At 46.7% G+C, this 15,213-nt stretch overlaps 2 protein-coding genes across 3 annotated transcripts in view; one reads left to right on the forward strand and one right to left on the reverse strand.

The window, feature by feature from the left end:
• Window positions 1-5,400: 5,400 nt before the first annotated feature.
• Window positions 5,401-10,486, forward strand: DIABLO (diablo, IAP-binding mitochondrial protein). Its single transcript, XM_014961335.1, has 6 exons — window positions 5,401-5,458; window positions 6,271-6,391; window positions 6,721-6,852; window positions 7,653-7,763; window positions 7,919-8,015; window positions 9,767-10,486. The coding sequence occupies exons 1-6, from the start codon at window positions 5,412-5,414 to the stop codon at window positions 9,979-9,981; spliced, it is 723 nt and encodes a 240-aa protein (XP_014816821.1). The 5' UTR covers window positions 5,401-5,411; the 3' UTR covers window positions 9,982-10,486.
• A 2,452-nt stretch (window positions 10,487-12,938) lies between these two features.
• The window catches only part of B3GNT4 (UDP-GlcNAc:betaGal beta-1,3-N-acetylglucosaminyltransferase 4), a 3,183-nt gene continuing 908 nt past the window's right edge, over window positions 12,939-15,213 (reverse strand). The window contains exons 1-2 of one of the 2 annotated variants that reach the window (XM_014960924.1): window positions 15,160-15,192; window positions 12,939-14,776 (exon numbers count right to left, since the gene is read on the reverse strand). In XM_014960924.1, coding sequence (XP_014816410.1) covers window positions 13,628-14,749 — 1,122 coding nt within the window. In that variant the 5' untranslated portion in view covers window positions 14,750-14,776; window positions 15,160-15,192 and the 3' untranslated portion in view covers window positions 12,939-13,627. Of the gene's footprint in view, window positions 14,777-15,159; window positions 15,193-15,213 lie in introns of those variants that run through there. The other variant, XM_014960912.1, reaches the window with a different exon arrangement.

Below are 15,213 nucleotides of genomic sequence, written 5' to 3' on the forward strand. Positions count from 1 at the left end.
TATTAAATGGAATTTTCCATGGTCTTGCTGGCTGGGCCCTGGGTGTTGCTGAGCCAGTGTGTGCACAGAGGCAGTTTCTGGCTCCCGAGGACTCAGCCTTGCTAATTGCTAGAGGCTGGGAAGGCAAAGCAGGGTCATTCCTTGTGCCTGTGCAGCTGAGCCCTGCCAGAGCCTGTGCTGCTGCACCTCAGCCCTTCCCCTGCTCACTGACATGCAGTCATGGGCTCCAGCAGCAACCACTGGGGACTCCATTTCACACAGCACTTCACTCTTAAATAGTTAAAAACAACTAAATAATCCCGCCCCATCCCACCTTAAATCATTCTCTTAGCAACGACTTCTGTTCTTAGTTATCCTGCATAATATGCCCCCCAAAAAACCACAAACCCTTCTTTTTTTTTTTTTCCAAGTTGTTACAGTTAGAACTGTGGGTTTCTGTCTGTTGTTTTGGTTTGTAAAATGGAGTTTTGCCAAATCAGCCCCTTAAGAGATCTGCTCTGTCTCTTTAACTCCAGTTGGCTTATTAGAATAAAATAAAAATGTATTTGGTTGTGGTTTTTTTTTTGAAAGTGTTGGCTCACTCTCTCTCTCTCTCTGGAATAAAATAAATAAAATAAACCCCTGCACTGTGGTGGCTGTGTCCTTCTCCCCCTGCCCCAGGATAACTGAATTAATTAAGTTGAAACTATTTTTCTAAGATCTGGATGTTTTTTCTTTAAGCTTCTGCACTAATTACATTCTGTTCTGCCACTTAACACATCAGAAATAGTTAGGGGATTTCTTGACGTCTAAAGAAAAATACATTTTTGATCACTTAAGTCTTAAAGTCTTAAAACAACAACCAGGTCATGCTGCAACTTCGACAATGATGCAAGGAACATGGATTGCTTTGCTCTGCATTATTTCCCCAGTTCCACTGTAAAGAAGGTAATTTCACAGTATTTAAAAAGAAAATTGAAGTAGCTTTGGATCAAAAATTAGATGTTACTATGCAGAAAAAAACAATAAAATGTGATACAGTGCAAGCCTTACAGGGTGTCCTTGGCTTGGCCTTGAGGGTCTTCGTACTATGACAATATCCACATTTTTTAATTTTATTTTTTTTTTTTAATATCTTAAAAATTGAACTAATTACAAGGAAATGAATAGCACTGATCAGGCTAGTTTGTGACCTAAGGTCATGACATGTGAAAGCTGCACCACAAGTGAATAAAGGAAACCATGCAAATCGCCAATAGAGCAGCTTAACCTCAGACCAGAGTAACCACTTGGAGCAGCAAATGTGTTTGTTCATAATACCAGAGGCAAAACTTATGTTGAAAATAGTTTATGCTGGACACTTGGCAAATTCTAATTTATCAACAGCACTGCTGCCTATTTTTTTGCAGACTGTAGCCTGCACCACCACCAAGCACCAGAGTCTTGTGGACATTCAAAGTAGACAAAGCCTCTTCCTGGAACTATTCAAGAACAACAACAACAAAAAAGCCATCCTGATGTTGATCGATTCTCTGGGGGAGCAATTACTACTTAACAGGCTTCCTGAGCAGCTTGATTATGTTCTGCTTCTGTCTAAGGCCTTGCTGACCATGCCGGTAATAATTTGATAACAAGAGAGCCTAATTAAATTAAGGGGCCATTTTCTACATCATAATATCTTTGTAGGTAAGAGATTTGATTTGCAGTACATAGTCTTCCTTCTCTCTGTTGCCTGCATTTGGCTGGTTTACAAGCGGAAAAAAAAGAAAACATTCCCCCACCTCCACCCCAAAAGACTCTCACTTTTCATATAACATTATCAGAAAGCAGTTTTGCTAAAAATAAATATGTAGCTTACCTCCCTCCTTCCCCTAACCCCTTGCTGCAAAGGAGTTGTAGCTGTCGCTCTCTAAAAGGTAGGGATGACTTCTTGGGTGTGCAAGGGTGAAGCTAGAGCAGTGACCAGTGACAGTGCAATGATTACACTGTCTTCAGCGCTCACCCCCTTTTGATAAAAGAGCCCAAATCAGGCCACACAGCTCCATCCTGTAACGAGCTGCTGCTCTGGGACGATCCCCAGCTGCGGGTGAGTATCCTCCTCCCCAGCTGGCCCACAACAGAAGCACAGGGCTCTTAGGGAATGGAGCAAGAGGAAAAACAGCCTCCCAGATAGATAAGCGCAGAATAAAAAATACAACAACATACAATGCGTTGTCAGAGGAAAACCCCCCCACATTTAAACAAATGCAGGGTTTGACCTGGTAACACTAAGCCATGGCGCTTAAACTCACAAAATACTGCTGACAACACTCTGGGGAAGGGGAGCTCTTCGGCATGCTCCGTGCTGCACAGAGCGCAAAGGCGCTATGTCATATAATAATTGGTCCTGACCACACCTAGTGCATTAGTCCTCGTGTGGGCTGCAAACACAACCTCATCACTCCTGGCTCCCGGACGAGCTGATCAGAAGGGGATCAAACTACAGCACAAACCGTCTAGAAGCCAGAAATTCAAGGAACAACTGCAGAACAAAACTAGTGAGAGAAATAGGAACTTTACGAAGTAGAGCCCACCATCTGCCTGGGTAAGTAGTTTATTTCTTTACCGATGTCTTTTTAGATAATCAGAAATCCCGTAAAGCTTATAGATAGAAAACTTCAATGCTTTGAACAACTGGGAAACCATGGCTGGTTTTGAAATGCAATAGCTCCTATAATGCATATACATGCCTGAGCTTAGAGTGAAATGACTGAACTCAAAGACCAAAAAGTGAACTTTTTATCACAAGAGCTCTTCAAAAATATTCTAAATGGTAGGATGGGAATTCAGTTTACTTTGGCAGAGCTTTACACTCGTAGAAGAGAAATAATCCTTTCAGGTTAGCTTTATCTTAAGTTTTAAATTCCTTTTACATGGTTGACCAAGAGTGTGGGTATTTTTGATCAGACACAGTTATGCTCAAATTTAAAAAGCACGTAAATTTTAAAGATGGTAGAATTTTTTAGATGGGGCTACACAGCTTTAAGACTAAGGAGCCAACAACTTTTGTGAGAGAGTTCAGATTTTATATTAAACTAACAAATGAACAATCACTTTTAAAGTGATGTGCAAGTATGACTTTAAAATACAGCTGGAAGATGAATTCGAAAGCATCTTATCCCGTATTTCCCATTTAAAGGTTATTTTTAACATCAGATATAAATATTTGCCTGTGCAAACTTATATTTAAGCCCCAGTTTTCATCATTCTTAAACAAAAGGCTCAGTTTGTGCCAGTATCTCCATTAGATGCAATTATATCATTAAATATTAATGGTGGCTTGCTTGGAGGAATTGACCACTTTGATCGGAACACACTGTTGGTAATGCACCATCAGCGACCGCTCTGAACATGAAGCTTCCTGGATGCACAGCCACTGACACAGGGGGAAAGGTACCAGGAGCCGGCTGGACCCTGTCAGGGCCTCTGGCCATTACCTACACAGCAGTCTCCAATTTTGCTTAATTACCAGTCCTGATTTGGAGACTTTGATCACAGCTCGAACTCTTTTTCAACACTGCACAGCTCGGCACCCCTGTACAGGACCCTGAACAAGCACACAGAAGTCCAACCTGACGCTAACAACATTTTTAGAAGGACAGGTGGCCATTAACCCTCCTGAACTGAGCCACTTCTCCCCAAAACAGAGCCACCCCGTGGGCTCTGCAGTCTCCTTGCTCGGAAAGACTCACCCTGTCCCTTTGCTTGCAGCCCGGGGAGGAGGACAGCAGCAGCCAGCCCCAGAGACCCTACCTGCCACCGTGCCGGGGAGAACCATGCCGGAGTCCTTCACCATCCACTTCCTCAAGGTGCTGAAGGAGCTGCTGGCTTTTGTGCTCTTCAGTTACACCGTGCTGGTCGGGGCGCTGCTGCTGGCCGGCTGGACCACCTACTTCTTGGTGCTTAAATGAGAGCACTTCTTCTGCTCCTGCAGCCACAGGCTGGGCAGAGGCGCCGGACTCCTCCGTGCTGCTCGGTCCCTTCCTCCTGCCCCGACTCTGCAAGCGTTTGGTTTCGTTACTGCCTCATCATAATCTTATTTTCTTATGTAAAAATAATAAAGGTTAAAAAAAAAACAAACCAAGTATCTACATGTAGGCATTTTACTGATCTTTTTGTGTGTCCTGCAGATCCTTTGTGTTTCCTAGACATTTGCCCCCGTTCCCCAAAATATTTAAAAGCCTCCCGGTAGTTTTCTCCTGAGATTCCCTCCCCGCCTGGAGAGCACGGCAGTCTCTTACAGCAGGATGGGAGGGATGCAGCACCATTCAAAGATGACTGACATCTCAAGTAAACAAGTCCTGCCTTGTCTAACTCTGCCTCATTAAGGGTGTGAAGGCAGAAATACAGAAATTACTTGTAATATTTTAATTTTTTTTTAGAAGTCCTGGGAAGACATTTCAAATCAGCACAAGGTTTCCCTCTTCCTACAGTTTTATAAGACAAATTTCACGGGGTGGGGACACCAACACATTACCTACAGGCCTATTATTTGGAGCTCTCAAGTGTGCAAGGCTTTTCAACAAATTCTTTACACACGGAGTTAGCTGAAAGATGTGCCTGAGATCCAGCACTGCCTGGCTAAAACTAAACTGTGCTGAGTATCATGGAATCACGGAATTGCCAGAGTTGGAAGGGACCTCTAGAGATCATCCAGTCCAACTCCCCTGCTAAAGCAGGGCTGCCCAGAGCACATCACTCAGGACTGCATCCAGGCAGGGCTTGAAAATCTCCAGAGAAGGGGACTCCACACCCTCCCTGGGCAGCCTGTTCCAGGGCTCTTCTCACCATAAAGTTCCTCCTCATATTTGAATGGAACTTCCCATGTTCCAGCTTGTGCCCCTTGAGTCTCACAGAGAAGAGATGAGAATTCCCAGTATATACAAAAAGAATAGATTTAACTGATCAAGGCCCTTCAGGTAGAACCACACAGGAAACTGTTGCTGGAGAAGCTGGGGATTATCAGTAGTTTGGAACTACTGAACCAAAGAAGCATCATATATTCTTGAAAAACAAAGGTGAAGTGAACCCGGGAGGGGGAACGGAGCCGAGCCTGTGGCAGCCAGTCAGGGAGATCTCAGCCAACACTTCTGGTGACCTGGCCCCCAGCTGAGGGCTGTTTTCTACCGAGCCGGGCTGTCTGTGAGCAGGGTAACACCGGGGAATGGGCCAAGCGCGGCCGGAGCTGAACGCTCCTAACGCCATTTCTGCTTCAAAGGCCGGGGATGGCGTGTCCCCAGACCAGCGCCGTTACCTGGAGGGCCGAGCCGTCGCTGGGGCACTCCGGGGCGGCCTCACCCCGCGTCGTGAGGGGACGGACAATGGCCCCTCCACCGCCGCCTCAGGCTCGCGCCGCTCCCGCCCTCACCCACCCGCCAGCGGCCAGGCCCAAGATGGCTGCGGGCAGCCGGTGGCTCCGGGGCTGCTGCTCCCTCCTCAGGTACCGCGGCGGGGCGGGGGCGTTTCAGCGGAGCTCAGTCGGCGGTTTGCCTGGGCGGAACTCAGCCCCTGGGCTGGGCTTCCTGCCGCTGCCCGCCGTGACCGCTTGGTTTGCCCGGTATCATCGCGGCGTGTGCGGCGGCCTGTGCCACAGGAGTGGCCGTGAGGCCCCTCTCCTGCCTCCAGCTGCCAGAGCAGGGCTGGAGGAGCACAGGCAGCAGGAGCTGCACTACCCACACAGCGCTAGCTACTGGTGTCTGTGGCATTAGCGTACATAGCATAAAAGAAGCAGAAAACTGAGCAGTTATTTTCAGAAAAAATGCTGTACAACAAATGAATTCTCATGGCTGAGTGCTTCTGTGTTTGTGCTGGAGTATCACAGTGACAGGGGCTTGACCCCACAGACACTCAGACAGCGTTGGATGAAAATAACACAACCAGAGGCCCTAAGTGTCACTGGATTGCAGCAAACTATTACCTCTCATACTGCTCACCTGCATGTACCATATACCGCTTCTAAGCATGCTTTTTAAATTTCTTTTTCAATATTATTGAATATTAGCAGTGTGTTGGTACCAGATAAGATACATTTCCTCTCCCAGAGGATTAATAATACACTAATTACCGTGCTTGTCTCCTTGCACTTAATTAATATAACAGAATTTAAACCAAACTTACACTGTTACGCAGCTGCAGTACAGAAGCTTGGTAGAGACTGGGTCACCTGCGACAGCTTCTAGGTGTTCTTTTCCTCTTTGGTATCCATTGATGCTGGTTATTCCTTGCGCTGAACTTTGTTCCTTGCATTTCCAGACAAAGCTTCCCTGTTCTGGCCCACCTGAGGAGACGCTGCCTCTCGGGCGGCAACGGACGATGGCACCAAATGGTGGGCGTGGGGCTGGGAGTGGCCTTGTGTGCAGTCCCAGTCGTGGAGGTAAGGTGTGGGGAGTGAGGCACAGACAGCACCCCCTCGTTAGAAAGAGTTTAATATTCAAACACGCTTGCTTAGCATTTGACAAACTAGTACTTACCCTCAGAACTGTACTCCTCCCTGGGGATCACAGGTGGTTAAGCCGTGTAGTTGTTAAGGAAGAGAGATAAGAAAGACAACAGCTGCCTTCATTAACACCTTGGAAATACAGTTGCCCTTTTTTACAATGGCAAAACAGGAGTTAGAATTAGGCTGTCCACCCCTAACCAGGGTGCTTTTCCTCACTAAGAACAAAGTCAGTGGAAAGATCATGCAAATGTCTTGTCTTTCAGAAGCAGAACTCGGTTTCTCTCAGTAACGATGCCCTGATTAAAAGAGCAGTTTCCTTGGTAACAGACAGTACTTCTACGCTCCTCTCTCAAACAACATATGCATTGATTGAAGCATTGACAGAGTACACAAAGGTAAGCTGAGAGACTACACACTCTGCTGGCAAGTCAATACTGGAGATAATAAATATTTGGTGCTAACTAGCCCTGTTAAACCACATTCAAATGGACTTTGTTTTTTTTATGGATTTTAATAAAGGAGGTGTGGGGGTTGAAGGAAGCAGTGGGGTAGGCCTCACTGCTCTACTACACCAAGTTGTTTTTAGCTTTGTGAGACTGTTGCTTTGAGCTTGAACTTCAGCTGAAATGACCCATGTTTCAGAACTGGGGCTAAAGAAAGTTGTAACAGTTATTGGATACCTGCGTACTGAGTAAGTAGGATACACTACCTTGTATTCTTAGGGATTTTATTTACCTTCTGTGCCCATTTCTAAGGCCACAAACGAGTTTAATCAGAAGAATGGAGTGAGCCATATTTAAGTCTGAAACAAGACACGGTTTTAATTTTATAAATAACTGCCAATTTGACCTGTGCCCATTTCTAAGGCCACAAACTTGAGTTTCATCAGAAGAATGGAGCAATATTTAAGTCTGAAACAAGACACAGTTTTAATTTTATAAATAACTGCCAATTTGAGTAATTGCATTCCAGTTTACTTCCTTATTAGTACGGCAAGTCTATGAAGAGATGCTGTGCACAGCACTGCTGCAGGCAGACAGCAGATGCTGTCAGTGCCTCCAAAATTGCAGTGAACTGGAGAACAAAGCAGCTTTGGAACCATTCAGCAGTTTTGCTAATTAACACCAGTTAACACTGAGACAACGTCAGAGATGTACAGATTGTCACGTAATTGTGTGAAATGATTCCTTTGCAGGCAGTTTATACACTGGTGTCTCTCTACAAGCAATACGCCAATCTTCTTGGGAAAATGAACTCGGAAGAGGTGGATGCAGTCTGGCAGGTGGTGATTGGAGCCAGAGTTGATGTAAGCACTTGTCTCCCTTTAGTCAGCAGTCTGCCTCTTAAAACTCTGCTCAGAAAGCTCTTATCTCACTTCCTCACCTTTTCACAAAGGCACTGTTTGGAAGAGCATTCAGATACTGTCACATCTAGTGAAGTAATACTTTGTTTTACTCCTAGATGACAACAAAACAGCAGGAATACCTAAGGCTGGAATCCAGCTGGATGACAGCGTTACGTCTTTCAGAGATGGCAGCAGAAGCTGCATATCAATCAGGTAAGCAGAAATACTGAGAATTTCCTTCCCTGAGCATTTAGGCAGTATTTATTGAACAAGAATAGAGTTGAGAGAGAGACAGAATATACATTCAGTTTACCACTGGTGCCTGGTTTTTAGAGGTGCTAAGAACTTATATTCTGTTATTGGCTAGTGGTCTAGAACTGTTGTGAGAACTAGGCCTGGAAACTTCACATGTGGTTTAGATCAAGATCAAACTAAAAAAAGTTTGAGGGAAGTGTCTAGTCATTTTTAAATGCTGTGTTCATAGAATCATTTAGGTTGGAAAGACCTTTAAGATCAAGTCCAGCTGTTAACCTGGCACTGCCAAGTCCATCACTAGACCACGTCCCTCAGTGCCACATCTACACATCTTTTAAATACCACCCAGCACTGCCAAGTCCATCACTAGACCACATCCCTCAATGCCACATCTACACATCTTTTAAATACCTCCAGGGATGGTGACTCCACCGCTTCCCTGGGCAGCACGTTCCAATGCTTGATAACCCTTTTGATGAAGCAATTTTTCCTAATATCCAATCTAAACCTCCCCTGGTGCAACATAAGGTCATTCTGGTTCTATCACTTCTTACTTTGGAGAAAAGACCAACACCCATCTCTCTACAACCTCCAGTTCTGGGAGCTACACAAATAAGTCCACCCAGGGAGTCCAGCAGGCCTTTCTAGCTGGATTCACTTTTGTTAAAGAATGAGAATATTTGCCTTGCACTCAGGAAAGATACTAATTTTGGTCTTTCCTCCCAGTATACACACTTTCATAAAAAATGTAGAGACTTGATAGCTCTGAGATTGAGTTATGGGCTCACTGATGGTAAGCTGGCAAAGTTACTGGAGTAGAGAAGAGGAGGAAAGTGATGAATATAGAGAGACACACTCTATATGTGCCTGAAAAAGACGCAGAATCTCTAGGAATGTGGGAGGAGAAGGGATTCCACAGCACCACAGACATTCCTGCTGCTGGTAGGTGCCAGGAGAGGACAGGGCTGGTTCTATCACTTCTTACTTTGGAGAAAAGACCAACACCCATCTCTCTACAACCTCCAGTTCTGGGAGCTACACAAATAAGTCCACCCAGGGAGTCCAGCAGGCCTTTCTAGCTGGATTCACTTTTGTTAAAGAATGAGAATATTTGCCTTGCACTCAGGAAAGATACTAATTTTGGTCTTTCCTCCCAGTATACACACTTTCATAAAAAATGTAGAGACTTGATAGCTCTGAGATTGAGTTATGGGCTCACTGATGGTAAGCTGGCAAAGTTACTGGAGTAGAGAAGAGGAGGAAAGTGATGAATATAGAGAGACACACTCTATATGTGCCTGAAAAAGACGCAGAATCTCTAGGAATGTGGGAGGAGAAGGGATTCCACAGCACCACAGACATTCCTGCTGCTGGTAGGTGCCAGGAGAGGACAGGGACTGAAAGCTCCTGGCACACAGTGACTGGGCTGGGCTTAGTTCTGAAACCCACCAGCACAGGCTGATCCCTCTGATCAGACACGTGCTATAACCCACTTGGGTGGGAAGAATTCAAGGGGACAAATAAAAAATCTCGAAGCAGGCGTATTGTTGCTTAAGGTAAGCGAACAGTAAATGTGTTTAGCATTAATATAGCCCAAGAGCCATCAAAACACTAAGCAAAGCAGGTGATAATTATAGACAGTCACTTCCTTAATTGAAGGCTTGTCGAGTGTCCCTCTAACCTAGTGTGTTTAAATGATTACTTTTCAGGTGCAGACCAAGCCTCGGTGACAGCCCGCAGCCACATTCAGCTGGTGAAATCACAGGTGCAAGAAGTGCGACAGCTGTCCCAGAAAGCAGAGACCAAGTTAGCTGAAGCTCAGACAGAAGAGCTCATAAAAGCTCAAGGAGAGGAATCCTCATTGCCACAGGGTATTTTAGGAAGCACAGAGGCAGCTGATGACCCTTACCTTCGGGAGGACTGAAAAGAACTTAAGTGTCACCACAGAATATGTGACAGTCAATTGGAAATGGAAGGGTCCCAAACTTTCAAGTGTGGGGTAGTGGTAAACTGCTGAAATTAGCCTATGATTCCATTTTTTCCCCAAACAGGATTGCATTACAAATCAAGTCAATTCCAAGTATCCGAAAGGCCTTGATCTTGTTTGTAAATTACCACGTTTGTAATACTTATGGATTCAATTATTTAAGTGTTGAACTATGCAAATGTGAAAATTGCTATCAAGGATAGCTCGTTGTTAGTTGTCTCTCTGCTGGGAGGGTCCTACCACTCGTTTGATATGTTTGTGAGAGCGCTCTTAACTTAGAAGCTCACCCAGTATCAGCCAAAGAAGTGTATTTAAAAGTCATTATTTTTAACGTGTGAAGTAAATTATGTCTGTTAGGAGATACCTTTATTAAACTGTGCAAAAGCATCGTGTTGCCCCTTTGGATAAGAGATTAAATGCTGTTTTCTTTTTGAATTTGAAAGTTTGTAATTGAGCTGAGTGACAGCTGTGTCAAATTACACTTAATTGCAATCAGGGGAAACACTTGCTGTAGAGCTGAAAACTTCCTAAGGAGTTACCCAGGCTCTTCTTAGTGAAGTTTTGCAGTTCAGTAAAGCAACCTCTTTCACCCAAGAGTCACCACTTGCAATAAATACATCTGCCTTCCCCAGGAAGCAAAGGGAGATTTGATTTTCAAGATACTGTGGTTATAAACAAAGTTGTGGCAACTGCTCTGTACTTCTTTACAAAGCAGTGAGCAAACGTGAGTTTTACATATTTGAATGCTTTTCAGCACAAGTTTTCAGGAAAATAATTCTCTCTTTTTTGCAAGCTTGATGTTTCCCTGCAGGGTGCAAAACCACAGGTGTCTTTCACTGTGTTCACTTCCTAACTTAACAGCTTAATGTGAAATTTGCGATATTAACTGTATAGACGATCTGAAGATGAGATTGCTTTGTAGAACAGCATCCACTAGAACTTGAGCAGTACTGATTTGAGTCAGTTAATCCCCATTCATCAGTTTTTTTTTAAGAAAACACGTATTGATCATAGGTTTTTCACCACAGATTAGCATATGATGCACTACATCTGCCTCGAGGTTGCTGTTACTCAATTGAGTTGGGCTTCATGAGGAATTTTTCCAGCTGTAGCATAAGCCTTTCTATCTGCATCTCATTTTGCTTGCCTTTTGCAAATGCTAACTCAGCTGCACACCAGGTACATTTATAGATTCAACAGTAAAGGAATTAACAAACCACCTGTCCTTCCTCCTGCTCCTCACGGGTGCTGCTGTGTCCAAGGAGGATGGCAGAGCCTGGAATTCAAGCTCACAGGAAGATGGCAGTGCCTGCTGTGCCAAGGTGGTCCCAAACACAGCTTCAAGCTGGAGCACTGGGAAAAAACCCCTATCACGAGAGGATTATTTGCAGCGGTGACACAACCACGCCCTCAAGAGCCAAATGCAGCTTCAGGTCAGGCTCTAACCACAACTGCTCTGTTTTGTTACACACTGCAGTGTCCTGGTCTGAGACAGAACAGAACCAGGTGTCTTTTCAGTGATTTTACTTCTCAAAAGTTAAGTCTCTTCTAAGTAATGGTACTGTCTGAAATTAATGGCATGTTCTTTCAGACAGTGTCTGCTCCTCGCAGGTGATGTCTGATGTTTATAGTCCACGTTGGGTCGTTTGTTTAGTGGCCAGCCCAGCCTAAACCAAGACACAGGGGTTTAAGAACATCTGCCAGACCACTGACCCAAATGCACATCCAGATTGTGCTCCTTTCAGGATGCCACAGTAACTCCACTCGGATCCTGTCGTGGCAGAGATACGGCCTAAGACAGGAGACTGCAAAGCAGCCCTTTCCTCCCCCTGCAGAGCCTGCCCCCAGCCCCCTTGTTGCCCCACACTTCTTGTTTCACCGAACGCCCTGCTCTCCCCAAGACACAGGCTGTACCCACACACATCCAACCTTCAGACGTGACAACTTGTCGGTTGAGTCAAGTCAAAATGGGAGTGAGGAGCACAAGTGGCTCCATATTGTCCCCAAAGCGGGGCAGAAATAGTCCCACACCTTTATGAGGAAGTGCCATATGGGAGATGCCAATCAGGGCTTAGCCCATAGACCCAAGCCCACAACAGACATGACATCCTGCTCTACGTTATGTTACTGAGTTTGCATTTGGAATCATCTAGTGGATCAGAAAAATGCTGCCACAGCAGTTCACAGGGTACCACGGCGCCCGCTCTGCCCAGCCTCTTCTCTGCAACAAGCAGCAGCGCCCACAAACTAGGTCTTGCTGCTGCTACTCAGCCTTGTTTACAAAGCCAGAGACAGCAATGACACTAATTGCTCTGATTTCTGTAATCACACACTTCCTCTCTACCCTCTGCCTCCTTCCAGGCTGCTTCCTGCTCACACACAGCACAGCAGCTCCTGGGCGAGCAGCGAGGCACCCTGAAGCTGATAAACTTCATTAAAGTATCACCCAAGCTTAGTTTCATATTTGGTATTTCTTCAAATTAGCGACTCCAGTGCACTCATTGATTAGTCACTTCTGTATCACTGCATCTTGTCTGGACAGGGACAGAAAAAGGCAGCTGCTCACAGCAAAGGAAGTGGCAAGTTTCCATTTCCACAAAACCTTATCCTCTTTAATATCAATGACTCAATGCAAACACCCAGCACCAGCTCTCAGCCTTCTCCGGCTTTTGGTTCTCTTCGCTTTCAGGAGACCCAAGAACACCGCTGTGAAACCCTTTTCACAACTGTATTTTATTTATACCCAACACTACAACAACAACAAAACCCAAACACCTCCCACACAATGTGAAGAGCTACCACCACTTCATCTACCACCGTGATTATTCCAGACTTATTGCTCCTCTCAAACCCAATCAAAAAGTGTTTGTGCAAAAGCTGCCAGTGCAGCAACATGAAAAGCTACCACCACTTCATCTACCACCGTGATTATTCCAGACTTATTGCTCCTCTCAAACCCAATCAAAAAGTGTTTGTGCAAAAGCTGCCAGTGCAAGTAAACCTGTAATAAACTTCTGTCAAATCCAAAGGGCTTCAGTCAGAGCCCAGTCCCCTTGTTACAGCAATACATTTTTGAGGATTTTTTTTTTTTCCCCCCACTCCTCTTCCCTCCCTTTCTCCTCCTGCCCAGTAGGACCTGTGGACAGGGACAGCAGAGTTGCACTGCAGTGGACCCAGCAGCACTCACTGGCCTTTCTTCCACCTTTTCAAGTAATTTCAAGTGTTCTGGCACACATCAGTCATCAGTTTGGCCAGCAGTCAGACACCAGCCTTGGTGTTTCGGAGCCTCCATAGGAGGTGGCACCTCACTCACGTCCCTGTGGCAGCCGTGACTTCCTCTGGCTCCAGTCCAGCTGGGAGGAACCAAGCCAAGTCCCCTGTGCCAGGTCTCACGGAGCCACCAGCCCCATCCACACCCCGTGACAATTCAATCGCTTCGGTGACCCACCGATAGAAAAAGACTTGCTGCAAAACAGCCCCCTGTGGCTCAAGTACAGTCCGTTAGTAGAGGACACGTTTCTACCACAACCTGATTTTTAGTTTAAGTACCCTGGATTTGTCACCAGTCACAATCCCGCTGTGCTTATCTGTAGCTTCTTTTCCAACCCCTGCTGAAGTTGTGTGTTACTGACACTGCACACCTAATGCTGTCATCCTTTACCAGCGTCCACATGATCCACATCTCGGTTGGGTTTAATTTGTGCACAACCATCAGCTCTTTGTACAAGCATGGATCAAAAGGATTGAAAGGTCTCTGGATCCCAAAAGTCTTAAAGCCAGCGTGGTTCTTTGGGGTCACTGCCATCTGTGCCAGACACATTCCCACAAAGACATCATCTATTGGGAAGAGCTCCATGTCCTCTGCGGTGCTCTGGAGGCGGCGCACTGTCTCTCTAGACATCACATAACCCCCTCCACCTGCATAGAGAGGATAGAAGGAGGCTTTGTACATGGACTCTGGAATAAAGTATTTGACCTTGGTGTTCCTGATGGGCCGGGCGTTGGTGATCACATCCCCAACAAAGAGATCCTGTGCAGGGTCCAGTTCTTGGAGGAACTCAACGATGTTGTAAGTGTTGACAAAGACATCATCGTCACCCTTCAGCACAAACCTGGCGTGCAGGCAGTCCTCCACGAACCAGCGGAGGAAATGCAGCTCCTTGAGAGTCAAGTTGAAGAAGTTGTCAACAAAATCCCACTGCAAGATGTCACCAAACTCCTGGCTCTCATAAGCCAGCAGCTGGTGCAGGGACTGCACCTGGATTTTGGCCTCTGAGCGCCCTAAAAGGAATACCAGCCTGATGTGCTTGCCACCAATGGAGACCTCCTTCCCCCAGGTGTTCCTGATTGCCACCCGCCGGTCTATGTTGATCGGGGAAGACTTGATCGCCAGCAAGAGGAACGTCTCTTTGCTACACCTGGAAGGCTTCAGCAGGACCGAGAAGTTCCGGCAGTGCTTGTATGTTAAGAAGACGCGGTGAAGCTCCGGGAGGGTGAGAGAAGAATTGGCAAGGGTCAAGTTTGGCAAACACTTGCTGGGCTCAACATTGTCCGGAACCAGAGATTTCAGTTTGTGACTCGCTACATCCACTTTCTGCTCCGCGGACGACGCTGCCAACTTTGCCTCTTTCCTCATGTAAAAAACCCACGCCAGCAGCGTGACTGAGAAGGCGTAAAGCGCCAGGTTTTTAATCCTGGGGTACATGGCAGCCTCCGGCGCGGAACCCAGGCCCTGTGCGGTCAGAGGAAGACAAGCCGTTGATGAATGAGAGCTGCCCACCACCGACACCTTCCACCGGCGCTCACAGAGCTCCCACACCCGCGGTCGTGCGGGGACAAGAACGCACCACCCAGCCCCGGGGAGGGGACCCGCGGGGACGGGTCTCGGCGTTTCCCCCTCGCCCTTGTTTCTTAGCGCCCACCGAGCCCCGGTGCTGCCGGGCGAGGACGGGAACGCCGTCCCGGCCGCTCGCCCCCGGGGAGGGCTCGGAAGCCGGCGGGGATCCGCGCCGCCCCCGCACCGGGGAGAGCCCATCCGGATACACTCTCGGAGCCCGGCGCTCCACGGTGCCCCTCCCGGTGCCAACCGCTCCGCAGAGCCGCCGCCAGACTTACCGGGAGCCGCTCCACGCCGCCGCCACGCACCGCCCGAGGAGACCGGGACGGCCT

Source organism: Calidris pugnax, unplaced genomic scaffold (assembly GCF_001431845.1).
Source record: "Calidris pugnax isolate Ruff unplaced genomic scaffold, ASM143184v1 scaffold32, whole genome shotgun sequence".
NCBI lineage: Eukaryota > Metazoa > Chordata > Aves > Charadriiformes > Scolopacidae > Calidris > Calidris pugnax.